The sequence below is a fragment of the Anopheles marshallii genome, chromosome X (assembly GCF_943734725.1).
Source record: "Anopheles marshallii chromosome X, idAnoMarsDA_429_01, whole genome shotgun sequence".
NCBI lineage: Eukaryota > Metazoa > Arthropoda > Insecta > Diptera > Culicidae > Anopheles > Anopheles marshallii.
The window spans coordinates 8,003,812-8,030,071 of record NC_071325.1 but is presented as its reverse complement, the minus strand read 5'-3'; the positions used below and the strand labels follow the sequence as shown (position 1 = coordinate 8,030,071).

At 46.8% G+C, this 26,260-nt stretch overlaps 3 protein-coding genes across 3 annotated transcripts; 1 reads left to right on the top strand and 2 right to left on the bottom strand.

Annotated features, from left to right (window-relative positions):
- Positions 1 to 2,261: 2,261 nt before the first annotated feature.
- On the bottom strand, positions 2,262 to 5,759 carry LOC128714378 (protein obstructor-E-like). Its single transcript, XM_053809255.1, has 5 exons — positions 5,714 to 5,759; positions 2,934 to 3,131; positions 2,656 to 2,862; positions 2,381 to 2,594; positions 2,262 to 2,301 (listed from the first exon to the last, which is right to left on the bottom strand). Exons 1-5 carry the CDS (start codon positions 5,757 to 5,759, stop codon positions 2,262 to 2,264), a joined length of 705 nt encoding a protein of 234 aa, XP_053665230.1.
- Positions 5,760 to 8,417: 2,658 nt separating this feature from the next.
- On the bottom strand, positions 8,418 to 13,248 carry LOC128712329 (dynein axonemal intermediate chain 3). Its single transcript, XM_053807228.1, has 3 exons — positions 13,082 to 13,248; positions 10,772 to 13,020; positions 8,418 to 9,499 (listed from the first exon to the last, which is right to left on the bottom strand). Exons 1-3 carry the CDS (start codon positions 13,246 to 13,248, stop codon positions 8,418 to 8,420), a joined length of 3,498 nt encoding a protein of 1,165 aa, XP_053663203.1.
- A 2,434-nt stretch (positions 13,249 to 15,682) lies between these two features.
- Positions 15,683 to 25,751, top strand: LOC128715651 (cytoplasmic dynein 1 intermediate chain). Its single transcript, XM_053810597.1, has 10 exons — positions 15,683 to 15,828; positions 15,897 to 16,043; positions 16,116 to 16,240; positions 16,707 to 16,769; positions 17,457 to 17,477; positions 20,854 to 20,901; positions 24,045 to 24,194; positions 24,262 to 24,418; positions 24,478 to 24,850; positions 24,930 to 25,751. Exons 1-10 carry the CDS (start codon positions 15,683 to 15,685, stop codon positions 25,749 to 25,751), a joined length of 2,052 nt encoding a protein of 683 aa, XP_053666572.1.
- Positions 25,752 to 26,260: the final 509 nt, after the last annotated feature.

Sequence of the window (26,260 nt, the reverse complement as noted above, 5' to 3'; positions counted from 1 at the left end):
CCCCCCAATGGTCGCCAGCACTCTCGCTTTCCTCGCAACCATTTGGACGCTTTCGTTTTCTGGGGCGGGCTCAGGTTACCCATTTCATAATCACCTTCCCAGGCCGGTTTGTAGGTCAAATCCCGCTCCCCGCACCCCAAGGCGCGCCTGTCCGCTGTTATTCAATATCGTCCCGAAAGGGGGCCGGTTCTATCCACGCACGCACGCACCCCATCCCGCTCACGCGCGTACCATTGCTCCCAGTGCGTGCCGAGAGCAAAGCATCCTCAGCGGCTCGATATTGGTTCACTTTCGATTTCGCTAGCCTTCGGTGGGGCCCGGGTGCAAAACGAAGATTCCATCCGTCGGCAAAAGTCGGTCGTCCCGGGACCGGTTTTTCGGTGGGGGGAGGGGGGCGAGGTGCTTTGCTTCGCTGTGTTTACTGTTTTACTTCATTGTTTCAGTTCGATGGATATCAGACAACACGATGAAGTGGCTTTCAAGGGTGACTGCATTATCAGCAGCAGTACACATAATTGTTTGACTTCAATAGGAACGTGAAGAATGCTTCATCTCGCAGTCGCTTTAACCTTAACGTTCCGAAAGCGTAATAATTTGCATGCCTTTTATGATGAAAAATTATCGTCATCAGTTCCTTGCTACATCTGAAGGTTTCATAAATCCTTGAAGAGGGTGGCTTATAATTGAATTAAATTATGTACCTTAAAATATATCACAAACCACATCATTTTAAGTCTCCATAATTCCATGAACTACTTGGGAAGCTGGGAAATAAGCTACTCTGATGACTAGCTCACGAGTTCTGGCTTAAAAACTGTTGTTGAGTTAGCTCGTCGAACCTGATCCACATATCACAAACTAGCGCAGAGTAACTCCCGGATGTTGAGACATGGACTACCAGAAGAATTGAGAAGGTAGAAGAAGGTATCATTAATTCTTGTCATTGTCTACCATTTGTTATCAACCGTCGTATAATCCCTTGAAGATATAAGCATTCCATGTCTTCCAGAGCTGTAGAACTCTTGGCGGCATCTCAAAGCGAACTCTTCATATTAAAATTAAGCCTCTTTGTAGAACCAGCGACAATGTGCCGAAACTAGTTTACAACCCGTTGTGAATTTTTGACTGCTCCGGCTGTCACCCCAAAAGGATAGCTCGTGTTTGCTCAGACAGACAACGTTAACCGATCGATTCCTGTCCGCAATCGTCGTTCCACGTACGGAACCGGTTTGCGACCTCTCACCATCAACAGCCACGTTGCCCGCCGGTGAGCGTTGGGACGGTTAGCACCGTAAATGTGATCCAGTTTCACCATTCGCCAGTGTGCCAGCACGAATCGCGGACACGGTTTCAAGGATGTTGGGGGCCGCGCCTCGTCGACTAGAACCATACCTTTGGTGTGTTTTCCTCCTTTCTCATTCGCTGGCCGGGGCCCCGGGGTCCAAATGTCAAAAAGCGAAGGGAACCTCAACCGGCGCGCCGTCATGCTCATGCCCTTCCACGTGAGCGTGGCAGGGCATTGAAGGGAATGGGGCGCCGCGTTCTAGATGCCTTGGGTAACCCACACATCCTCCTTTCACTTGCCTGTAGCGAGGGTAATTAGCAGGCTCACGTTCCGTGTGGATGCACTGAGATAGGCGCGAACGCGTCTCGAGCACGGCCAGACTACATAAACGACGGGGCCCATACTCTACTAAATGTCATACGGCGTTCCCATACAAACCGGCTTATCTAGCTGACGCTAACCACGCACGCAGTTGAAAGCAGTTTGGCAATTTCTTTTGTGTCACTTGTTTTATTATTTTTTTATTGCTCAATAATAATTGAGAGAAAACGTACAGATCGTACAGTAAAGGGGGTTTTGTTAAACATATTTTAAAACAAAAGTACAAACGTAATGAGTCTTTTCATTGGCGTGCGCTACTACCGAGCACTTTCAGACAAACGGCACCGAACGGTCTGCGACCGTTTCGCCATTTTTGTTATTTTTTTTTGACTTCTTCATGTATTTCTATCTTCTTTTATATCTTAATTACTTGTTTTTGTTCGTTTTTTTTTTTTGTTTGTTAAATTTTTGTATGAATGTGTGCTCTCCTTGAACTCCATCTGTCCAGGCGTCCGGGAAGGTGTCTTCAGTCTGCAAAATTCTTGGTTTTAAGAGGATCTCACCGTCTCGATTGGACGAAAGGGGGGCAGAAAAAAAGGAATTCTTGAAGGATGGGGACCTATAGGGACGGGGAGTTGAACATCGCACGAAGAGCTCAGTTCTTCTTCTCATCACTCTCCTTGTACCAATCCTCGCTGCAATAAAGAATGTCAAATTGGGGATGTTTAGTAGACATAGTCAGCGGTTGTGCAGTACGTCCGGAAGACACCCTACCATCCAGGCACGTTCTCGGGTGCATCGCACCGCTCCGTCTCCTCGTTGTACACCTCGCCAACCTGACAGCCAAGATCGCGCGGTTCCACACCGTTCAGACAGACGTAAAACCGCTGGCAATCGGTCGGATGCGCATACTTCGGGTGAGCCACCACCTGTCCAGCCTCATCCGTTTTCTGCTCCTTCGGGCAGGTGAACCCATCCTTCAGTTTCTCTGATGGGGAGAGACGAAGCGTTAAGACGTACGGAAGGAAGCTGATAATTGATTTGCTTACTGTTAGCGCCCGGATTGCAACCCTGACGGCCGGCATCGTTCGGCCAGACACAGGTGCCCGTATACTCGTCGAAGTGCAGCCCAGCGGTGCAGGTGATCTCGGTCGCCTCGCCCTCAATGCAGTTGTAGAACACGTTACACACGGCCGGATCCGGATGGGCGAAGAAGCCATTCCGACGTGGGCAGAGATTGTTTCCACGCGGCGGTTCTGTGGATGCAAGCGTTCGGCAATGTTTATAAAAATGTTGGAGCTTTAACATATCTGAGGCGGTTACTTACGCAGCTCTACACGGTCCCCGCAGTCAACGTTGAAGGGTTGATCGCACTTGTTGATCTTGCGAATGGTAGGATCAAAGACGAGCCCGTCCGGGCAGAGCCGTTCGGTGGCGCGACCATCAACGCATTCGTAGTACTTGTCGCACTGGAGCGAATCCTCGTACTGGCCGTCCTTTACCGGACACTTGAAGCTTTGTGCATCTGTTAGTTTGGGCGAAAGAATAGAACCGGATCAGCTGTAGTAGATAAAGGCTTAATTTAACCAACTCCTTCAGTAAACAAACCCTCCTATCCAAAGTTTTTCACACAATCTGCTGATTATGCAGGAGCGAAGTTTGAAACGTATGACCAAAGAGGGCGCCACAGTCCGTGATAAGAAAAAGGGTTGCAAACAGCGTTAAAAGCAGTACTACTCCTCACAATTGGAGGAGCTAGAAATATTACCGATAACACATACAAGTTTGCAACCGCCCGGGCGGAGATCTCGCTCACGACACTTTCACGTTCGGCAGGTAAGTTTGGATGAAAATTGGGAGAAATGTAGCAATCCGTCGTAATGGGTACTCGTACTCAGCGCCGTCGTCCAGTGAAAGCGCCCCCAACCGGGTACAATCAGGCCGGTGAAACAAAAAAAACCCATTATACTTAAGCCACCTTACCCGGCAGCACTGTTTGTCAATTTGCCGAGAGTTGCAAACGCGCGTAATGGAGCAATGAACCTGAGATGCAACGCCTCCGCCATTTGCTTGGACAGCGCGCGTTCCAGCTGAGTGCAATGGCTGCCGCATGTGCGCTGTTGTATTGTATCGCCGTTTCGCAAGCGAACAATTGCGTCGTATCGCAACTGCACTAAATCAATATTGGGTATGGATGGATATCATTGTCGGTGCTGGCGAACCAGCAGTAACGCTAAGAACGTACACGGTTGCAGCCGAACCAGCTGAAAGAGTTGAACGTAAACGGCACCATTGTGTTGCAACGGTTTGGCAGCAGGGTTTGGTGTTGTTGTTCCTCTTCAACGTTCTGCTTCTTCAATTGCAAGGGAGCATGATGATCGTGCCATTAGCTCATCGTTGTCGAAAAGCCGGCAGGGTCATCTGTCGTTTACTTCGCCCGCATTCACGGTCGTGCAAGGGAGGGAGGTGGGTGGGGGGGGGGGGGGGGGGGCTTTTGTTTCGGTACGGAAAGATACCGGAGCGTTCGCTACCATGCCTACCGTGGCCATTTTGCCAATTCTCTGCTCGCACGGTTGGCTTCCAAGAACTGGAACACGGTGACGTGGTGTTTGAGTTTGAACAATTGCACGATAAATGATGCTGGCAAGACCATTCAATTGGGTATGCCAAGCAAATGAGAATTGGAAAGATGACAAGAACTTTGAGATGCCTTCTTGAAGGTCTCGTCACCGTACACTGGTACATGATCGTTAAATTTTTTTTTTTTAAAAGTAATGCTTTTTAGTATTTGTTGGTAACCACCCTGTGTTGTAACGCTGTCACTCTCAATGACAGTTACGCACTCATCACTGCAGTAGTAAGAGCGTTGAACAACTTAGGACGTTGATGGAAGAGCGTTGACTGACCTTTTTGAAGAGCGTTTTAATCTATTGTATTGTAATTGAGTTTTTTATGTTATCAAATAAGTCCTAAACCAAACAACACAAATATATTCTTAAAACTTCTCCTTATCTTTTTTGTCCCCGCACGCTTTTCGTTGTGAAAAACCGCGCGAAAGCTTTCAGCGCCAACAGTTGACATTGATCGTGTCGATACTAAACCGAGCCCCCCCCTCGTCTACTACGTACGCAGCCAAAATCGAGCAATACGGAAAGTGGCTGCGTGTGAGGTTCCTGCTGCGGTGCAAGACAAACCGGATCTGTAGGCAGAAACAAACAAACAGAAAAAAAACTGCTGGCAAAACAACAACCAAAACCGGAGCAAATATAATGGCCGTTATATAATTCCCGCACACGATCCGGAGGCACACCGGCAGGTTTTGGTTTGTTGTTGTGGTCCCACCACGTTGCACCTTTTGATCGGATGTGTTCAGTTTTGCAGCCATTTTGTGTGGACTATTTTTTCCACCCTCTTCCCCCGTGCTGGCGTCAATGCAATGCTTTCCGTGCACTGGCGCGGCCCCACCGGGTAGATGTCGGACCCAGGTATTACCGGCATCGCTACTTTCCGTTTATCTATCTCAGTCGGTCGGTTCGTTTCTTTTTTTTCATATTTAACGCTCGGCTCGCCACGCTACCGGTCGATGAGTTACGAAAGTAAAAGTTCCGTTTCGGTTTTCGCCCGATTGTCGCCCGGTGCTTCAATGATCGCGAAGGTGGGGAAGCTCAATAATCGCTTCCTGTCCCGTGCACGATGACATAAGCGTTCCGAAAATAAAGACAATTTTTTTTTACTTTTTTCGCCACGGTGTCACGTGCAGTGCAGTGGCTGATGACGATGCTGCTTTACAATTGAGCATGGTTAACAAGTGGGCAAATTTGTTGCATAACTTGCTACGAGGACAATCTCGCATCTGGTGTTGAAAGTTTGGAAGAATTTCCAGATATCTCGATAACAGAGTGTGGAGACGATTATTGAGGCACTTGGTCTAAGAGTTCCAGGAACATATCTGCTCCGGAAGAATGCCAGAGTTGCATATTTCTTCCAGTGTCTCGAAAAGAGTAGGATCAGATATCTTAACAACCTCAACGCCGCAACCGGAATACGAACGGTCTGCCAGTCCCAAACGAGAAGAATAACTCACCAAGCCAAGGGAAGAATACTTACAGATGCACGCGACTGTTGCCGCAAAAACGATCAGGATGTAGCGCATGGTGAGTCCGACCCCTGGTTGAACGTCGGGTTTGATTGTTGACACGATAGCTGCCTCCGGTTGTTCTTGATGCGTTAAAAGCAAAAATGCTCACTCACTCGCTGTCTTGCGATGGGATGTCCGCAATGTCTGTACTGGCTGACGCTGACGACACGCTGGGTGCACGAGCAACACACACTGGTGGACTGAAAGCCTTCACGCCGTGGCAGCACTTCTCAGGCACTTCCGAGCACTTCAGTAGATTTGAATGGACTATCCAGCGCAGGTGATAATACTCTTATTTTTGATGAATCCCTCTACGCCACTGCCGGTGAGGGAACCAGCCTGCCGATGGGGGGGGGCTCGGAGTGTGGAGAACACAGGGGGCTGCAGGTGATGGACCGCACGGTGGGGCTATGCACGATTGGCAGGCAGGATGTGTTCGGGCCCGTTCGCACCGCTACTCATGGCCGGTCTACCTTATTCGTTCGGCTTTGCAGCGCTTGCGGTTGAGGCTTCCATTTTCGCTTGGGTTTTCTTTCGGTTTCTTTCGTATTCGTAGCTCTCTCTCTCTCTCTCTCTTTCCTTCTCTTTGGCTCACTTTTTTCGCTTTGGTCGATCGATCGAGCCGCACTTGCCGTCATGTCATATTCCGAGCGTGTCCGTAGCCCATTAGGGTGGGAGAAGCAACGGGGGGGGGGGCCCTCCACCATCACTAATGGTGACTTGGGCATCGATGTACGCATTTCGACCGGGGGTCCGTTCGCACACACCTTCCGGTTGAATGCAACCGACACGTCGACGAAGCAGTTCGGAGTCTGCAAAAAAACCAAACCAAACAGACAAGAAGTTACCACAATAAAAATAGCAACATTGACATGCAGGGCTCGTCGCGGCTGCGGTCGCGACAGGTGCGTAATCGCCCAAAACCCGAAGGGCGGCTTCTTACCGCATATGTGTGCGCCCGGCAAAATGGAGCACCATTAAAACCTTTACGGGTACGCCCTGTTCGACGAGCGAAAGGCGCGATGTGGCAAAGTGTCTACCACACGAAACGTCTCCGGTTGACGTTGACGGATTCGAGGCGGGAGTGTGGGCCAGATCTTGCCTGCGAGAATATCCGTCGTAAGGGCACCGGGCCGGGAAAGACTGGGCGACTGGATGAGGCGGCAGATGCATGCTCCAGATTCGTGATCAGTAACCTTGCTCCCAAGCAGTACATCGAACGTTTGCAACTGCAAGTTGGCGTTCAAAACTGAGGAGAGCCCGTTTTAAGATCTAGATTCACTCACAAATCATGAGCTGGACCCTTTTGTGTCGCCAGAAACGAATGCCATGCGAGACCCGGGGGTGGGGAAATGACTACCACAACGATACCGTTGTACCATCAAGTCAAGGCCGTCCCAATTTCGAGGGCAAAGATTCCAAGATGTTTTTACTTCTGGTCCGGATATCTGATTTGTTCGAAGGCAATGTCTGACGACACTCGCATTTTCCGACTTCGCTGTACCTTTGTCACGCGTGACGTATTTGGAACAACCGAATGAGGCGTTACCGTACCCCACACTAGCTATCTGTCTGTGATAAAAGGTCCTTGCCGGTCACTGGGTCTTCCCCACCGTGGGAAAGTAGACGCATCGCCTACTTACTTCGGATTTGATGCAGATTGTTTACACATAGCTCCAAAACCGAAACCATACCTACCCTTGTACAATATGCGTTACGATCGTGCAATGTTGGTGCAAACATGAAGCAACGAGCACAATTTCTCCATCGAGCTAATGGATCTTCAGACGCAGTATGAATTCTTCCCAAACTCGCCACCTGCTGCCCGGCATTGCACACTAAAGTGCGAACGACACCTGGTGTTGTAAGTGCACGGCATGTCAACAAGCAGCAGTCAGCGGCCTATGGCACGTTATGCCCAGACAAACAACACCCCATCAATGCTTGTTCAGCTAATGAGGAATTTGTGTCGGGGTGCGATAGATCTACCGTCAATTAAACGTCGTGTTCACCGGCAGGGGTGTGGTTTGGTATTGCAAGGGGGCGTTATTTTGGCATTTTCTGTTTTGGCAAGGTTGTGAAGCTGTATGCTAATATCGTAACGTATCGTGTCGGGTGTGTTTGCATATTTTTCGGTGGAGTAAGTAAACAACTTCTCATTTTCTTTATGATTAAATTGCTTAACCTTTGCCGGTGCCATTAGCGAGCCCATCTATCATGCGATACGTTCCGCCATGTTGGACTTTCGGGATGCGTTACAGTGCGTTATTTGGATTTTTTATTAGAATAAACAATTGCCTAGCGTATATTTTCGACAGCACTGTACTCCCAACTGTTCTCCAACAACACAGTTGTCCCGTGCTGGTATTGGTGCTGTTTTTGCTTTGTTAAATACCTCCCGCATCGCCGGCCTATCTCCTCATCGGGAATTCTATCGACAGTTCGAATATCCATCTTCGGTCGGTTCGGTTGTCGGCTGCGGTTGCGTCACTGGATGGCACGAAAAGTACCGCTAGGCCGGTTAAAAAAAAAAACAGTTCGAACCTGACTGCTCAACTGTCATGTCATGTCACCGGCGTATCGCGTGTAACGGGATTCGTAAGTCCTCTTGCCTGCCCCCATCGTATTAGGATGGATGAGCTCCGGTTTAGGTACCGTTTTCTACCCCGTGCTCTAACCCTGCAGGTCGGGACTCGGTTTCGGCACGTCGTCAATAAACGTCACCGAGCGGGCACGCTGCAACCCAACGGTGCGTCGCGCCTCCGGGCTCACGTTCGTAACGGTGGTGTCCGCCGCTTCGCCGTTGGCCGGACTGTCCATGCCGCCCTCTCCGCCAGCCGAACCGCGTGCCGTCTGCTTCGCCAGGTACGACTGCAGATGCTCCAGATTGCCGTGGTCGTCCGAAAGCACCAGCTCCCGGCGGGCGCGTCCTTTCGCAACGATGCTGACGACACTGTCCAGCTCGAGTGGTAAGCGGAAGTTACGCAGGACCTCCTTCGCTTCCCAGCTGACGCGCGGATAGTCGCTCAGCTCCTCCCGAAACCGTGCACGGACCGTTTCCCGCAACCGGGCAGCGTCCTCCGCCAGCGACAGCACCGCCCTAGCCCGGGGTTCGCCCGGTTCCAGCGCTGTCTGCACGCGTCGGTAATCTTCGGGGGCGGCCGCAACACTCTCGCCGATAGTCGCCCGCTTCCGCACGTCATACCGGCGACGTTCGCGCTCCGGGTGCATCTGCTTCGCCAGCAGCTCCGGGCTAAGGTGGCGGCGGGCCATCATCGTGCGGATGAGTGCCCGGTAGTAGCGGGACCGCCAACGGCCCTCGAGCCGACGGCTCAGATCGACGCGCTTTTCTGCATCGCGCAGCGCTTTCTTCTTCGCCTCCTCGATCGCCTGCCGGCGCAGGAAGTCGTCGTGCTCCTGCTTTTCCACCTCGAGCCGTTCCGCCAGCTCGCGTGCCTCCCGTTCTGCGCGCAGCTTTTCCTCGATCTGTTCCCGGTTCTGCTCGTAGTAGCGCTGCACCCAGGCGTCCTGATCGTGCTTTCGGGCCAGCTCGGCCCGGATCAGCTGCCGGAAGCGTTTCCGCTCGCTCGGACGCGGTTCGGCAAATGCTGCCGGAATGCTGAGCAGTCGCACGTTGCAGTTTCCGTCGGCCACCGCCAGATGGCGATGGGGCGTGCGGCGATGTTGCTGCTGCGTGATGATCGACAGCACGTTCGCACCGAGGTTCAGCGTCACGCAGGCAGTTGACGTGTGGACTGGAAATGTTTGGGAAGAAAATGGTTAAATCAAGCGAAACACACGCTCACGACGACGTCGATTCTTGCGGATTTTTGTTACCTTCGTTACCTCAACTAAAATCATATGTCGCATCACATTAGCAAGTGTATTGCAATAATAAATGTCTAATTCTACTCGTGCGTGCTCGTTACATCTGTGTGTAAAATTTGCCCTAATTGTGCAATGTGCCGAGGTACGAATTTCACCAAGTCCCAGGTGGAGGACTTTGAAGAAATCCTTGGAAAACTGTGAATATCCCGAATAATAGGGACTGGGAATCCCAAAGGAAAATACTCAAAAGTCTGGCAAGACTTTCGAGAAAGGTCGTGGAAAGGTGTTGGACAATTACAGAAAACTGCTATAAGAATTGCTAGAACGTTGCTATTAAACCCATGGAAGCAAGATACTCGTCTTCAGATACGAATATTCTATGGAAAACGAATGAACATGATTTAAATGAAAAGATAGATGTGTTCGATGTTTGGAATCTCTGAGATGTCTCGAGTAGTCTAAGGCAAACAGAGTCAGATGACTGAAATGGGATGTTTTGGATCGCTGAGATGTCTCGAGTAGTCTGAGGTAAACAGAGTAAGCCAGAACACTGAAATGGGATGTCTGGGTGTCTGAGATGTGTACAGAAGTCTGGAGTAAACGGAGTAAATCAGAACACTGAATTGGGATGTCTGGGTGTCTGAGATGTCTACAGAAGTCTGGAGTAAACGGAGAAAATCAGAACACTGAAATGGGATGTCTGAGGTGTCTAGGATGTCTACTGAAGTCTGGAGTAAACAGAGTAAGTTAGAACACTGAAATCGGATGTCTGGAATGTCTGAGATGTCTACAGAAGTAAACAAAGTAAGTCATAACACTGGAATGGGATGTCTGGGGTGTCTGGGATGTCTAGAGTGGTCTGGGATAAACAGAGTAAGTCAGATCTCTGAAATAGACCCTGGAGTAGTTGGAGTATACCGGAGCACTAGAATTGACTTCGGATATATTCATTTCCAGACCGATTCCTTACAAACAGGTCAGACTGTCCAGAAAGAAAGCCAGAAACGTAAGAGCTCTTGAGATTGTAGTGTTACTAAAAAAAGAGGAGAAAGTCGTGACAGATCAAGGACCCAGTAAAGGACATAGTCATCTAAAAAAGTCATAAAGTCATCTAATTAATAATGAACTCCATCACTACACTGTGCGCATAAAATAGTAAGAAGCAAAAAGGTGTAATTCGCGCAGCACTAGTAGCCTACTTTGCAGATCCCATATCTCCAGGTCGCCGTTCGCCAGTCCGACATAGAACACCGACGGTCGATCGAGACTCCACACGCAGGCGGTCACGGACACCGGTTTCAGGCGCCAGAAGATGGGCGACTGGCGGCAGTCGGCCGTCCAGAGGGCCAGCACGGTACCGCCCGCCGTCAGCAGCACGTCCGGTACGAAGGTGTTGCGTGCGATCGCCACCAGTGGCCCGTTGTGGACCGCCGCAAAGGTGTCCCGGTCGCGCACCGGCTCCTCATTCACGATCGCACCCTGATCGAACTCGTACCCGTCCCATTTGCCCCAGAACAGCCCACCGAGTAGGGTGCCGGCGATGAACGCCTGCTGGCAGATGACTGGCGGCAGCTGGAACGCGCCCGACGGTCCACCGCCCCGTAACGCGATCGGCTGCTCGTCTAGTGCGAGCGTCACGAGCGGCACCTCGCACCGGACGCGAAACGTCGGATGGAGCAGGTGGTTCAGTCGGGCCAGTCCACTGCCGGTCGGTGGTTCGCCGACGGGATCCGCCTCACCGGCGCCCTTATCCTTCTCCTGCGCGTGTGCCGCCAGCGTCGCTGGGACGGACTGGTCGAGGTTCCAGACGGAGACGGTACCGTCCAGTGCGGCCGTCAGCAGGAATCGGCCTGGTCGGTCCTCGGCACTGTTGACGCGCAGCTGCCCGGTGGTGACGCAGTGGTAGTTCTGTGGCAACCAGCGGATCACGGTGATCGGTTTGCGTGCCGACCGGTCGAGGGCGCTGATGACGGCCGGACGCACATGCCACGGTGTTTCCGGTGCCCCGGTGGTACCGTCCGCCAGTGTGCCGGCCTGCCCGCTGGAGCTGGCCGCATGGCCCCGGGCCAGACGGTTCGTTGGGGTGGCATTGCCGAGCAGCAGCTTGATCTCGCTGCGGTACGCTTCCGGCGTTGGATGTTGTCCGTGGTGTTTCGCTTCGCGGCCAACCGCTCGTGGTCCGGTGTGGTCTAGCTGCCCATCCGTCAGCTCCCAGATGGCGAGCTGACCGCTGGACAGACCGCCTACGAGTAATCGCCCGTCGTACGGACAGAAGGACAGTGCCGTCACCTCCCGCGGGGAGTCTAGCCAGAGCTTCGGTACGAGCGATTCTTCGCAGTTCCACGCCAGCACGGGACACTTCTCGAACACAAGCCGATTGACCGCATCCTCCCTACTGGCCGCAGCCACGGTGGCACCGGAGGGTACCGTCCGCATACCCTCCGGCCCGTTCGTTGCCGGTCCCGTTCGCGGTACCGCCATCAGCACGCTTGGAATGTGGTGAACGTAGGCGGCCACGAACGTGCCCGTCAGCTGAGGATGCCACTCGATGGCGGACACATGTCTGTTGGCGCAGGTGGACCGATCCATGAAGCACATCGTTTCCTCCACCACCGGCGTCTCGTACTTGGCGATTGACTTGTGGCGCGAAATGATGGGATAGTCGTTCCGGTACATATCGATCTGGTTGAACTCTAGCGTGTGCAGCAGCTGCTCCACATGATCGCTCGGTGCGACGGGTTGGCTGCCGGCGCCACCGGGACCCACCGCCGCCGTCGACGTCGACGTGACCGTAGCCAGTTTCGGCTCGCCCCCGATCTCGTACAGATACTGCGACCAGGCGTTGGTGGGAAACGTTGGATCGGTCTGCTGGAACTTGTGCACCTTCTGCGGCCGTAGCTGCACACCGAAGTCGATCGACCGGCGCACTATGTTGTGGAAGACGGTTTTCGGCACCAGCTCCACGTAACCGTCCCGTGCGTCCCCAACCATACGCAGCCGAAACCGGTACGAGCCGACGCGCTGCGCCGGATAGATGCTTTGCGACTCCACGTTCACCACGTTCGTGCGCTTCTGCGGTATGAAGTTTTCCACGTCCTGCTCACTGCCACGCGACTGCCATCGACGTGGCTTTTTCCTCATTGCCGCCGCCGCGGACAGACGCTCCACCAGCTCCAAGCGACGGATCAGCTCGCGGGCCTCCCGCGTTTCCCGATTGTCGGTAAAGACGGCGAACAGGTCCTCCTCCTCGGTGCTCTGGTCCGGCAGGTAGCCCACCAGGATGAGCTTCCCGGGTTCCATGTCCTTCAGTTTGTCCTTCAGCTGCCGCTGCACCTTCGTCTTGCCCGGTAGGTGGTCCTCCAGCATCTCCTTCTTGATCTCCTTCCACGGGTGCTCCACGCTGACGGTGGTGCCGATCTCCATGCCGAGCTCAGCCTGCAGGTCGGGGCTGGTCGGGTTTCAAAATGGGTGAGCTCGGGTTTCTCTACAATACCTGGATGCCATCCTACCTGATGACCAAGCGCGAACATTTCGGAAAGTTGTGCAGCTTCTGGCGGGCATCGTTTTCCTCGAACCCGAATATCATCGCCACCTCCTCATCGTCCGGCTCGAAGTTGAGCTTGGAGTAGGTGTCGCTTTTTGCCTCGTTCGAGGTGGATGACTTTAGCTGTGCCATACCTTTGCCTGCCAGTTTTGCGTGTTTCAAGCGCGTAAAACATTAAAATAACCTACACTTCATCTAGCTAAACAACAAACTGCACTGCTAGCAGAACAACAGCGACACAGAGGAAATAACAGGTTCTGAGGCTGAGATTGCATTATGGAACAATATTGAAAACCAATAAACAAGTTACCATGGATAACAGGCAGGAAACGGTTGCGCAATGCATTGCGCAACGGTTGGCATGGTATTTTTCACTCAAAATTGAAATCTTTCATTCCACCAGTTTGCTCCTGTCGGTGGCGTTGCCGGAACAGGCATGTTGTTTGTTTCAGGCTCAAAAACCAACGTCAAGATTTAAATACTTCCAGCATAGAATTATGTTTGGAAAAGCATCAGCATGATTGACCAGATCCGCTCGAAACGTCGACTGAAGTTGTAAGGCTTTAATTAATTTTGAAAAATTTTAGTGTGTCGTCTCTTTGACTGGTTTGAAATCCAAACTGCCGGTTGGGGGGGTATCCGCCAGTAACGGTCACTTTCCGAAATAATGATACCAAGAGAACATCCACGCATGGAGTATGGCAAATTTGATACTAATCCTCCATTTCTGGTCCAAGCGATGATATATACAAACACAAAATGCCTCTCTGCATGTCTCACAACATGCAAGTGCTGTCTCTCTCTCGCGTGTTATCATCGATCATGAACTGGTGGTCTTTTGCTACAGATCGCATACTATCAAACAGTTGCTGAAGGTAGATAAGTCCTTCATCTCTTTCCATTCTTCACTTTTAACAGTACGTAACGTAGCTTCAGCAACACTTGCTTTTGGAGTATAACAACAAAAAACATTGTAATAGATTTATGATGATGATGTTCAAGTGAATATTGTGTTAAAGTTAAGCGAAGTGTACTTTTTTTCGTAAGAACGACTAGGCCGTATCGATTTATTTTGCATCGTAGCCCGATAGTCAGTGCTTGATACGAGTGATTTGGTCCGGTAAGCATTTTCCTCGTTCTTGTCGTGTGAAGACCAATCCGCTAACACCACTACCGGTACCATTTTACATTTTCTTTGTATTTATGATAGTTATTTGCATTGTTTTACTGTAGTTATTCATGATCAAATCTGAAGATTACAATCTAAACAAATAGTTAACCTGTACATTTTATTTTATTTACAGCGCAAGGCTTCAACTTTTTTTATTCATTGTTTTTTTTATTAAAAGGGGTTTCGATACCATTTATTAATATAATTTCAATATGCACTTCATCTCATCAATTGTAAATTTATTCCTTCCTTCGGTTTGAAACGTCAAAATTGTTCCCCGATCATCAAAATATACAATATAAACGTGCTGTGTGTGCGTCACCACCGGGATGTGTTTTTTCCCGTGTCATCCGTTTATCCGTACTGGTATTCCTTTCACGGCATGCCGATGAATGTATTGTGGTTGCGACGTTCTTGTGTAGTGTGGACGTGAAATACGGCGAAAAGAAAAGCGATAATTTCATTCACAGCTCGGGTACTAAAACATATTTTTCCATCTACCACCAGACTCCGGGGACAGTATCGTAAATTGTTGTAGTGAACTAACAATCAACAGACACCATCTGTTCTCTTCGATCCAACAAAATCCATCATCCGTGTAGTCCAACCAACTCACTGTTGGTTCCTCTGCGCAACGCCATTAATGCCCCGAAATAATTTTTTGTGTTCCGTGTGTCCCCGATCGAATCAATCAACGGATGCGTCACTCGTCTTCTATCACCTCCGTGGAATTTTAATAACACGCATCATATCCATTTGTGGCAAAAAGTGTTAACCAATCCCTTAAAAATCCGTAACTTCCCCACACCTGCACGTACTGAGGTGGCAAATCGGCCACCTTCACTGGGTAGCACTAACGGTAGAGAAAGCGAGACACAAGTAGAACTGTTTCGTTCCAATAACTGTAATACTGCGTACGAAGCGCTTGTTACTCCTAACCAAAGCAAACACTTACCAAAGATTGAAAAATCCATACTTATAATTATCTTCTCGGGGTGGAACAGAAAAAGTGAGTCCCAGCAAACATAAACCGAAAGCAAAATTGTCTAATCCCTAATCGCTTCTGGAACGAAAAACTAACGTTTTGCTGTTTTTTTTTATCCGCACGCTTTCTGTAGTACACACAATAATCTATGCTCTATGCTGCTTTAACATCGCCAAAAAAATTAATGACAAAAATGACATCATGCTTTTCCGGACAACACTCTTCTACACTGTGCAGTTGTTTTTCTTGTTGCTGTTTTATATTGGTTTCTTTTTTTCCTCCTTGTAGTTGTGTGCAAATCATTCATCAGTTTTTAACATCATTTTTTATTTGTTTTCTCTTCATCCCACCTCCCGGTTTTGTAGCTGTGAAAGCTGGAGCAATTAGAGCAACTCGCGAAACTTTCCAAGATGGACCGAAAGGCGGAACTGGAGCGGAAGAAGGCCAAACTACAGGCCCTCCGGGAAGAGAAGGATCGCCGGAGGAAGGAAAAAGAGCAGAAAGATTTGGAAGAGGCAGCTGGGAAGCTGGGTCACTCGGAAACTAGCGCACGAAAGTATATATGAACATGACATAATCGTAGCTATCCGCTGAGTAAGTTGTTTTAACCTATTCCCTTTGTAGGGATCTGGATGAGATGCTTTCCTCATTGGGTGTGGCCCCTGTGTCCGAGGTGCTGTCGTCATTGTCGTCAGTCAATTCCGCCACCTCCGATCAATCTACCACCCACACGCCCGATGCCAGCCTGCAGCCAAGCATCAATGGACAAAGGTAGAGTAGAATGTTTCGAAAATATTGTAAATATCGTCAAAATATCTACTCACGGTTTCTCCGTACCGACAGTTATCGCAAAAAGCCGGTCAACCTGTGCCTGGTATCCGTACAGGCCACCAACATTCCCCCAAAGGAGACGGTCGTTTACTCGAAACAAACCCAAACGAACAGTTCCGGTGGTCACGAGCGCGACGGTAAGTGTATTAGAATCCTTTTTCGTGCTTCTATCGGATTGACTCACATCTTGTACACATAAAAAGCATAAACCTTTTCTATACCGTGAATAATGACTCCTAGTCGTAATCTCGTGCCCCCCTTATAGGAGTGTGTGTGTGTGTCTCCGTTTTGACCTGCCGGCACAAAAAACCCACCACAAAAAAACAGTATGAATAATATGATGGAAGACCTTTTACTTCTGTTTGCTAGTCATGCGATAGTGCAAATGCAACGTATCGATCGGTTGACCAGCAAAGAAAAAGGACTCCAAACTCAATCACATTAATTTTGTACAACACTCACCCAATTAATGTAACACCATACGCCGTATTCGTTCTTGTCCCCCTAAAAAAAGCGCTTCGCAAAGCTTTCTAAAACTTACCACTATCCTTCAAACCCGCCACTTCCAGAGGAACATTTATTGAAATAAAATAACAAATACAGTTTTTTCTTGCCATTCCTCACCTCTATCAGGATATATGGAGGATTGGTGGAGACCGCGTAAAGGTAAAGCATGATATCGATGTGTACCAAGAGCATCTATCGTATCAAAAAAAAAACAAAAATATACCGATAAATCCTCTAGCTTGATGCCGAAATGTCAGTACTATACACACTGTTGAACACAAAAGAATTAACAGACAAAGTACAAAAGATCGGTACCGAATTTGTTCGTAAAAACCTACCGCTTTTACGTCCTCAGTTCTTCCTGCTGCTTACTTTGGTTTGCTCATGGTTTATTTTTATTGTTTTGTTTCGTTTCACTGTGTTCTACTCTTCTTATAAGGCAAGGAATTGGCATTAGCTATAGCTTTTTTTTAGTTTGAACTTTATCTATAGTTTAGTAATAATTAGCCATTCATATAGGAAAAGAAGACAAATCGCCCTTTGGCCTTTTCTATAGTACTCTCTGGAACTCCTCTGTCCTCTGTTTAAGTTTTTCTTTAGCTTGTATCGTTCACTGTTACCTGTACTGTTTATGACAGACGCTCAGAGCTCTAGGAGCAATAGCGTAATATATAAAAAAAACGCAACCCATTGCTAGAATGAAACTAACTATTGCTCTCTTTCCCAACCCTTGTTTCCGGTGTGTTTTTGGTGATTTTTTGCGGGAAAAATGGAACTGCACATGTTCCCTGGCCAAATGACAAACCACCACCGCTGAACCGATGGTCACCACGACACGATTTGCAGCCCACGCAACCGATTATTACGGTGAGTAATTCGTTTCAACCTTCCTTCTTTCTAGTCACCTGTTGTATTTTTCTAGTTAATTTTGCATACCAAACAAACATTGGTTTGTGTCGATTTAAACTCCTAACAAATCTGACATCTCATCGCCGCTATTGCATATTCGATTTCCATTTGATGCGTTACCTGGTTTGGTCTTTAGCTTTACTTTAAAAGAAATCAAAGTACTATCCCCTACTGTTTCCCAGAAGTTTTTTCCTCACCTTCAGGTTTAAAGTTTTTTAGTCAAAATAATACATTCGCTTTTGGAGATCATCCAATTATCGATCCAATGTGTCCATGCAATCTGCATGTAATTGTGAGCATTTTGCTCTGCTATATTTATTTCCCTATGTGCTCGTGTAGTTTCCAGGATAAAGTAAAGCTTTTCTGTGGCTGGTTATGTGTTACCGGTCGCCCCACATTTGCTTCTTTGTTGAAGGCATGCGCATATGTTTAGGATGCCCGTCGCAAGCATGGAAAGAATGAGACACCCAGCGAAATGGCTGCTAAAAGTTGAAGCCCAAACAGTTTAATGCATCAAATAGAAAATTTATAAACCGAGTTTTCTTCATCTATTGTTTCTACGAGTAAGCCAATACTTCTTTATTGTTCGGGATAATGAAATATTATCTGGCACAAGACTGATGTAGACTAATAGAGTGTTGTTGTTTTACTCCAGAGCGACATAGATGAGTTAATATTGTTGCCATGTTTTCATCCTTTTAAAACATCTCACAAACTACTAAGTGTTCATCGGTACTCTGCCTCATCCGATCCTGCCAATAGTAACGAATACTTTAATGTTATCTCTCTTCTCATCATTATCATTCTTACGTCCCTTATAAACCGCTGCCTTATAATGTTAGTGATCTGTTTCGTAATTTTTTTTTTATTTAAAAGATATGCTTCATTTACTCCCTTATCTTATGAGAAGAGTTGTTTTTTCAAAGAAAAAAAAAGAAATCTTAAAAAAACACACACACATAAAAGCCCAAATCAACCCTTCGCGCGTTAATACACTTTAGTTTCTCCACCCATTTGTTTCCCCCTTTTTTCTCTCTTTCTTCTATTTATTTCACTTATATCTATTAAGTGTAATTGTTTGTTTGTTTTCGGGAATTATTATTCGTTTAATCGTACCGTTCCTGTTCGTTTCTATATATTGTTTTTTTGTTCTTATATTCATTTCGCTACACCTTTACCATTTCACCACAGAATTGAAACATTAACTTCACATCAGTTGTTGGTGTTTTTTTTCCTATAACTATGAGCCAAGCCAAACCATGGTAGTTTATATTTGTTATCGTTTCTGGTTTCCTTTTCCTGTTTTCTTTACCCATTATGTTATCTGTGCGGAGAAAAAGGCAAATGCATGCAATGAGTATATTTACTTTCCTCTTCCCCTTTTGTTTTTATGTGTACTTGTTGACGAAAGGGCTCCGTTTTTTTGGATAATGTTTTCCTTTTGCAACATTTGTTCGGTTTTTTGTTTGTTATTTCCTCATCTAATCATTACATTATGGCTTTGTATGGACGATAAAGTTTCTACTCGTTTTTACTGATTGAGTGGTCGTGTAGAATTGTTTGGTGAATATTTTAAAAACGCAGTTGCATGTAGTAGCAGCTGTTATTCGCTTCCTAATCAACCACTGCAGATGTGGTGTAATATATACAAAAAAATGTGGATGTTTAATTACAAAAGAAATGCTATAGAAAAGAGTTCCATTCTGTGCTATTAAACTCAACACATTCTTCCCGAACTACTAGCGGCCAGAATGATATAATTTCAGGAACATTCTTAGGATTTTGAAGATAAACTTACAACGGTTTAATCGCTGTTGGATGATGTTCAAGTTGAGTACAAATCTACCGAGATATATCTAGGATAGGAGTGGGAATAATTCCAGATCTATCTCGGCACATTCTAGTTTCGCCTAAGCAGTACCATGCATCCGTTGCAACTTTTCTAGTTTCGCTCGAAAAACCTTGTGCATTGTGACATTTAAAGCTAACATCCCCACGTTTCGAAGTGGCATACCACTCAGCGTGTAGCAATTGTTATCGTCTGTACAAAAGCCATCTTGCTTTCAAACTGATTCACTGATATATCCTCACACTTTAAGTTTTGTGAAAGAACGCAGCCTATCGGCAATTGTTTCGGGGCTGGAGCTGATAATCCCTCTTACGCGTTGTTTACCTCCCCATAGTACAACATACTGCTGGTGTCCACTAGCTCTCTCCAGCATCGTACCATTAGCTTAATCTTGATTTTGATCAATGCATCAAAACATCTCCGGTGCTCATGAATCGTGTGAGGGAGCAATTCATGTGCGCGTTATGTATTTTGCACCACCCATACCACGAAGGCTTTCCGTAGGTGTTCCGTACCATTCCATTTAGTTTATAAAAAGAATTCTGCATTTTAGTCATTTCTTAGTTAGTAGGATACAATTTTTTGTTCTCTTCATATAACCGAAATGTCTCAAAACATCTATCATCTCAGTAGAGCAGTTCCTCCCCGTAGGTGCTGTGTGGAATGTAAGATTAATCTCTCGGTGGAAGTATTCACGGATAAGGATAGCTTTATTGTATAGCTTTTGGTTCGTTTGTTGCGTACACGCTAGGTTTCATCTCTCGGTACATCAAATCTCTCTATATCTATTAAATAATATTAGAATATTAAGGAGAAGTACTTCATCCCGACCCACAAATCCTCCCTTTACTCTTATATCCGTTATCCCAGTAAGTAGTTTCGCTTTCATTTTAACGAAAGACAGCTTTAGCCGCTGATAAAGGTGTTCCCAGGTTTTATCCACGTACAACAGCAGTAGTATAGAATGTCTCGATCCCGTCCATTATCCGTACCAGAATATTTACGCGTGGTGCCAATTCCATCTACATTTTCTTTTTCCCCTTCCTCCCCAACCGCCGCCCACTTCCACCTACACCTCCCGCCCATCCCCGAAACAAACGAGAAACAGAAACGATGTGGCTGCGTTCTTTCGTTATGCTCGCCCAAAAACTTTTCACCCAAAAATAGTATATTAAAGGCGTTATTACCGAATCAATATTCTATCCGCGTTAGCTAAATTCACAATATCCGCGAATGGTCGAATAATAAATCAATATCCAAACACTCGGATAAAAGTTCACGCTTGCATGTGTTCTTCGCTAGGAGAGAGAGGCACATGTGTTTGGTATCTCCTATTACATGCGCTATTAAAACCCTGATGTCATTAAAACACATGTTCTATCCTATTCTTTTTTTAAACCAAACAACAACAACAACAACAAAATCTAAACCATTAAACTTCAGATACCAGCAAAAGTTTAAGTTAGACTTTTTTCCCATTTCAAGATGAATACAATCTTAACCCCGGTTTAGAGTGGGAGGATGAGTTTACAGGTAGGTTTTTGCCATAACAAACAAATTAATCTGCTCTCTTTTGTTTTTGTTTCTCCTTTTTTTTTGGTTACCTCTATTTGCAAATTGCGCAATTTCTTTATACGTTTTTTTTTATTCGTTAGACTTTTTTACTACTCTATAAACGCCACATAGTCGGTTCTATGTTGTTATCATGTTGTTAATAGATTTTCCTTACATTCGGTACTCGTTTCTTTTTGTTGCAAATTTTACACACAATTTACACACAAAACCTACATGCGTAGCCCGGGTTGTTACTACCCCCTCTATCCAGAAGCATTTCCCCAGTGGCTTTGCTTTCTGTTGGTTGTTGTCTTCTCTTGGATTTTTGTTGTTTTTTTTATACGTGATGCGTGCTAGTAATGTAGTGTTTGCTGTGTTTTTTGTGTTGCTGTAAAACTCTTATTACTGCACTGATTTAATTGTAATGTAGCCCTTATTGGTTGTTAGATTGTGCTCGTTTTTTTTTGCACAGGAGTTGGCTGTGTTGAAAGATGTGCGTTTTGATTTTGTTTTCCGCGCCAGTGTTTCCTCGGCAACACTGTGATCACACGACGTATTCCAACGGATGATGAGTAGCCTCACCGTGAACATTCGTGTTTTGTTTCTTTTTTTTTAAATCCATGCTCTCAGACTTGCTCTCTCTTTTTTTCTCTCTCTCTCACTCTTTCTTTACTTCCTGTACTTTGGTGGTGCTATTACACATTTTTAATATCTTTCGTGTCACCTGTTGTAAAACTTCCCTAGTGCCTTTTCTACCGTATGGTGTTGCTGTAACTACGCCTAAAAGTATGCAAAAAGTGTGATTGTTACATATTGCATACTTTCCGGCGTACATACCTTCTACACAATATTGTAGAGATCTGTCGACTGGGGGATGTGGTGTAGTAGTACACCAAAACGCACCTATACACCCATAAAAAACACCCGTGTCCACCTATCTACGTCGCTCCCTTTATGTCCTTTTTTTTGGAAAATTGCAAGCCGAAGCGTCGGTCGTAATTGTGAAGCGATGTGACAATCCACGAACCTTGGGAATGCTGTTCTGGTGTATTGTTTTGTACTCCCACACTAACACAACCTCGAATACACGTAGCGAAATTAATCTGTAATACACGGTAACCATTCATCGACTAACTGCATCTACGTCGATATATAACTCCCCACCTTTTGGAAGGTACTAACGATGATCAGCGTGACTATTATGTAGCTTTGGAATGGGTTCCTGGTGTTATGGATGTTTGACTTCAACAAACTTGGCTAACTCACACACCACCGCAATAATCGCTTTTCCCCTTTGTGTATGTTTAGTCACTATTCGGCACCATTCGCTCATTCTCGCTTGCCATACAAATGGACAGGAAAGTAGTAGTAATGTTTCACAACTCATGGTTTAATCATTGAATCAATGGTTAAGTACAACAAGGACACACATTGCCAAGACGGGAACGTTTGAAATTTCGACTACCATTCTAAGTTATTTACGGGGAGGGGATAATTCCCGATTGTGATGTTAATCTGCACCATCTCTGTGTATTCTCCGTTCAAATTCTAGTTGACATGGCATTGTTCTCTTAACCCTCTATCTGCCATCTTTTCTGTCCGTCTTATACCCTTTATCTCTTCCACTTCTCTTGTCTATTTCAACCCTGTCTTCAATATCCTGCAAAAAGAAAAAAAAGAAAAAAATGGGTGGAGAAATAGTTATCATATGTTAGTACCGTATATTCATACTCGCGATCAATATCTCATAGCTGGAGTGATACTGGCTTATCCATCCCCAGGGGAGTACATGTTGCTCTTTTAAACCTCTGCTAGATACGCGATTCCCATTCGGAATAAGAGAAGCAAATCGTATGCAAGACCATTCAGGGCAATCTATCACCCCTCCTTATATATATATATATATATATATGACTAATGTGTTACTACTGCTGTTACTACTATTACTACTACTACTACTACTACTTCTATCATCTGCAACGCCATCTTATCACCACCATCACCATGTTGCCAGCGTGTTAGCCACACGAGACAAGTTAACGTGTATTAGTGTAGCGCTCGAATGACACCCATATTACGCTGCTGCCATTTTGTTTTCTTACCTTTATTCTCTGTTTATTATATTAATCACACGTCCCAATATCTGCCGTCTCAATCATGTGTAAATAACCGGCAAAACACTACAGCTTGATCGCCTTTCCTCCCACGATTTTTGGGGCTTGAAGATTGAGGTTGCAGTTGCCAGTGTCTTCCATCCCTGCTCGATATGTAATATTCTTAGCCACAGTCGTAATGTGCCAAGCACAATGTTTTGTAGAGATTCTTTTGCCGTGAAAAGGTGTGAACAATCTAGAAATCAATCAGGAAATGTTTATCCAAATCTCTATAAAAGTAAATCAACTCTTCGGAGGAGTGACTATCCAACTATTCGCCGTCTCGCGTCGTTAACTCGTTCAGCACCACCTTACCATTCGTTTCTCATCGATTTACCAAACACTTTCCCTGTGCGTCTTATCTATTTTCATCTGTTTCTTCCTTTTTTCCTCACTATCTTTTCTCCTTTCTATCTTTCTCTTTCGGATTTTTGACACTTGATTCCCTACACTCTGTGTACTTATTATTGCTTTCTTATTAAATGGCAGGCTGTTAAATGGCATCATCTACTAGAGAACATTTGTGTTGTTCAATCACATTCTTATCCACGCGGCAAATAGCGTGTTGGTGCAGCCTGTTTGTACATATGTTCTTATACGATTATCACTATTGAAGTCAATGTGTTTACAAATGCTTTTACTGTAAATTAGTGGTGTTAGTGCAAGGAATGCGACATGAGAATCGAGAATGCCATTAACTGAGTGAAAGCAAGTAATCACACAGAGCGTCCGGGAGTGATGTAGAGAGGTTGGAAGTTAGAGAGAAGAGGTGGGAAAGAGAGAGAGAAAGAGATAGAGAGAGATAAAAAGGGTGTTATGCATGTTTTTTTGTGGCTATACTTTTTGCTCTTACGGTTAGATCTTTAGTTGTTAAGTTGTTTTTATTTATTATACCTGCTGCGTGTCTCAGACGATACTAGATCAGAAACAGTTTTACTCATACAGTGCTTACTTTTGGGGACGGTCAAGGTGACGATGAGGAAAGCTCCCTCACCCATATCGACCATGGGTTCCACTCGAAACTGCCGCCAGGTATTTTGCCCCACGGTCTGCCGACAGTTAAGGAGGTCGCACCGGCCATCACGCCACAGGAGCAAAAGAAGGAAGATCTGAAGGAAGGTAAGCGGAATGTTACACACCCCGTATACAGCTGATCCACTAAGGAGTCTTTTGTTTTTGATTTTAGTGAAAGAACTTTCTGCAGAGCAGAAACAGATGATCATACTCTCGGAGGACTTCCAACGTTTCATCTTGCGCGCGGGCAAGGTAATGGAACGAGCCCTGTCCGAAACGGTGGACATCTACACAGACTACATCGGTGACGGTGAGGCAGACGATATGAAGTAAGTTTTAGCTAGTGTAACCGTACTTTCAGCCTGTTGACTGTATGAATATTCTCCAGCGACGAAAAGTCCCATGCCCGTTTGTCGCTGAACCGGACATTCTACTGCGACCGCTGGTCGAAGAACCGATGCGTGACATCGTTCGACTGGTCGACACACTATCCGGAGTTGATGGTTGCGTCGTACCACAGCAACGAGGAGACACCGAACGAACCAGATGGTGTGGTGGTCGTGTGGAACACCAAGTTCAAGAAGCAAACGCCCGAGGAGGTATTCCACTGTCAGAGTGCCGTCATGTCGACCTGCTTCGCCAAGTTCCACCCGAACCTGATACTCGGCGGTACCTACTCGGGCCAGATTGTGCTGTGGGATAACAGGGTTCAGAAGCGTACACCGATTCACCGAACACCGCTCAGCGCCAACGCCCACACGGTACGGTCTCCCCGCTGACATCTCTTCCTGTGCTTTATGATATTGATATTAATGTGCGTTTCGTTTCACCACCAAACAGCAACCAGTGTACTGTCTGTCGATGGTCGGTACCCAGAACGCGCACAACGTCATCTCGATCAGCTCGGACGGTAAGCTGTGCTCGTGGAGTTTGGACATGCTGTCGCAGCCGCAAGACGTGCTGGAACTGCAGCACCGCCAGTCGAAGGCCATCTCCGTCACCTGCATGGCGTTCCCGCACAACGAGGTGAACAATTTCGTGCTCGGCGGCGAGGACGGATACGTTTACTCGGCCAGCCGTCACGGTAACCGGTCCGGCATTGGCGAAACGTACGAGAAGCATCTTGGTCCGGTGACGGGCATCTCGGCGCACCACAACCAATCGTCGCCCGACTTTGGTCACCTGTTTCTCACCTCCTCGATTGATTGGACGATCAAGCTGTGGAGCCTGAAGGATAACAAACCACTGTACTCATTCGAGGACAACTCGGACTATGTGATGGATGTGGCCTGGTCGCCGATCCATCCCGCACTGTTTGCCGGTGTCGATGGTAGCGGTCGGCTCGATCTATGGAACCTCAACCAGGACACGGAGGTACCGACCGCCTCGATCACGGTGGACGGACAGCCAGCACTGAACCGTGTCAGCTGGACACCATCCGGATTGCACGTGACGGTGGGCGATGAAGCCGGTCGCATCTACGTGTACGATGTGGCGGACAATCTCGCCAACCCGCGCATGGACGAATGGAACAAGCTGAACGCGGTGCTGTACGAGCTGAAGATGAACCAAACGGACGAGTTTGACGAAAAAGACAAAAAGTCACCGGTGCCGCAGAACAATACGTCGCTGACATCGCTTACCAGCACGCCGCTCATATGAAACACGATGATGCGACCGTATTGAGGCGGGCTGGATGAATCCATGATGGCATACATCCACGCGCAACATGTATAATTTATTAACGCATTATTCAAATAAACAAGCAAAGCCGTTGTTACAACTAATATTCCGGCTTGTTCAATATGCGGCGGAAAATAATCGCCATAAAGTCATCTTGTCGCGCTAAAAACAAACAAAACACATATACATTAACATAGGGGTTAAAGAGAAAGGAAACAACTCAATCTGTGCTTATTGCTGTAGTTATTTAAAACATTGATGCTGGAATAGAACCGGTTCAATAAAACGATATATAATTATATATTCTTCCCATTCAGTCTGTAAATCAAACAGTTGTCGCCTTGTTTTACAAATATTTGCATAGGATTGTAAAGAAATTTGTCACCGCGAACGAACGAGTCACATTTAGTGCTAGTTTATAGATAGGGGATGATTAATTATGTCTTCAGTATAATATAATTTATAAGCCTGTTCAATTTATCCACGCC

Excerpts from the sequence above, each read along its gene's own strand:
- LOC128714378 (XM_053809255.1), bottom strand. The coding sequence starts at position 5,759 with ATGCGCTACATCCTGATCGTTTTTGCGGCAACAGTCGCGTGCATCT. Across the intron at positions 2,863-2,933 it reads CGGGGACCGTGTAGAGCTGC|AACCGCCGCGTGGAAACAAT; the intron begins GTAAGTAACCGC and ends TTGCATCCACAG. Across the intron at positions 2,302-2,380 it reads CCCGAGAACGTGCCTGGATG|CGAGGATTGGTACAAGGAGA; the intron begins GTAGGGTGTCTT and ends TCTTTATTGCAG.
- LOC128712329 (XM_053807228.1), bottom strand. The coding sequence starts at position 13,248 with ATGGCACAGCTAAAGTCATCCACCTCGAACGAGGCAAAAAGCGACACC. Across the intron at positions 13,021-13,081 it reads TGTTCGCGCTTGGTCATCAG|CCCCGACCTGCAGGCTGAGC; the intron begins GTAGGATGGCAT and ends AAACCCGACCAG. Across the intron at positions 9,500-10,771 it reads GGAGATATGGGATCTGCAAA|TCCACACGTCAACTGCCTGC; the intron begins GTAGGCTACTAG and ends AAACATTTCCAG.
- LOC128715651 (XM_053810597.1), top strand. The coding sequence starts at position 15,683 with ATGGACCGAAAGGCGGAACTGGAGCGGAAGAAGGCCAAACTACAGGCC. Across the intron at positions 16,770-17,456 it reads TTGGTGGAGACCGCGTAAAG|CCCACGCAACCGATTATTAC; the intron begins GTAAAGCATGAT and ends CACGATTTGCAG. Across the intron at positions 24,419-24,477 it reads GGTGAGGCAGACGATATGAA|CGACGAAAAGTCCCATGCCC; the intron begins GTAAGTTTTAGC and ends AATATTCTCCAG.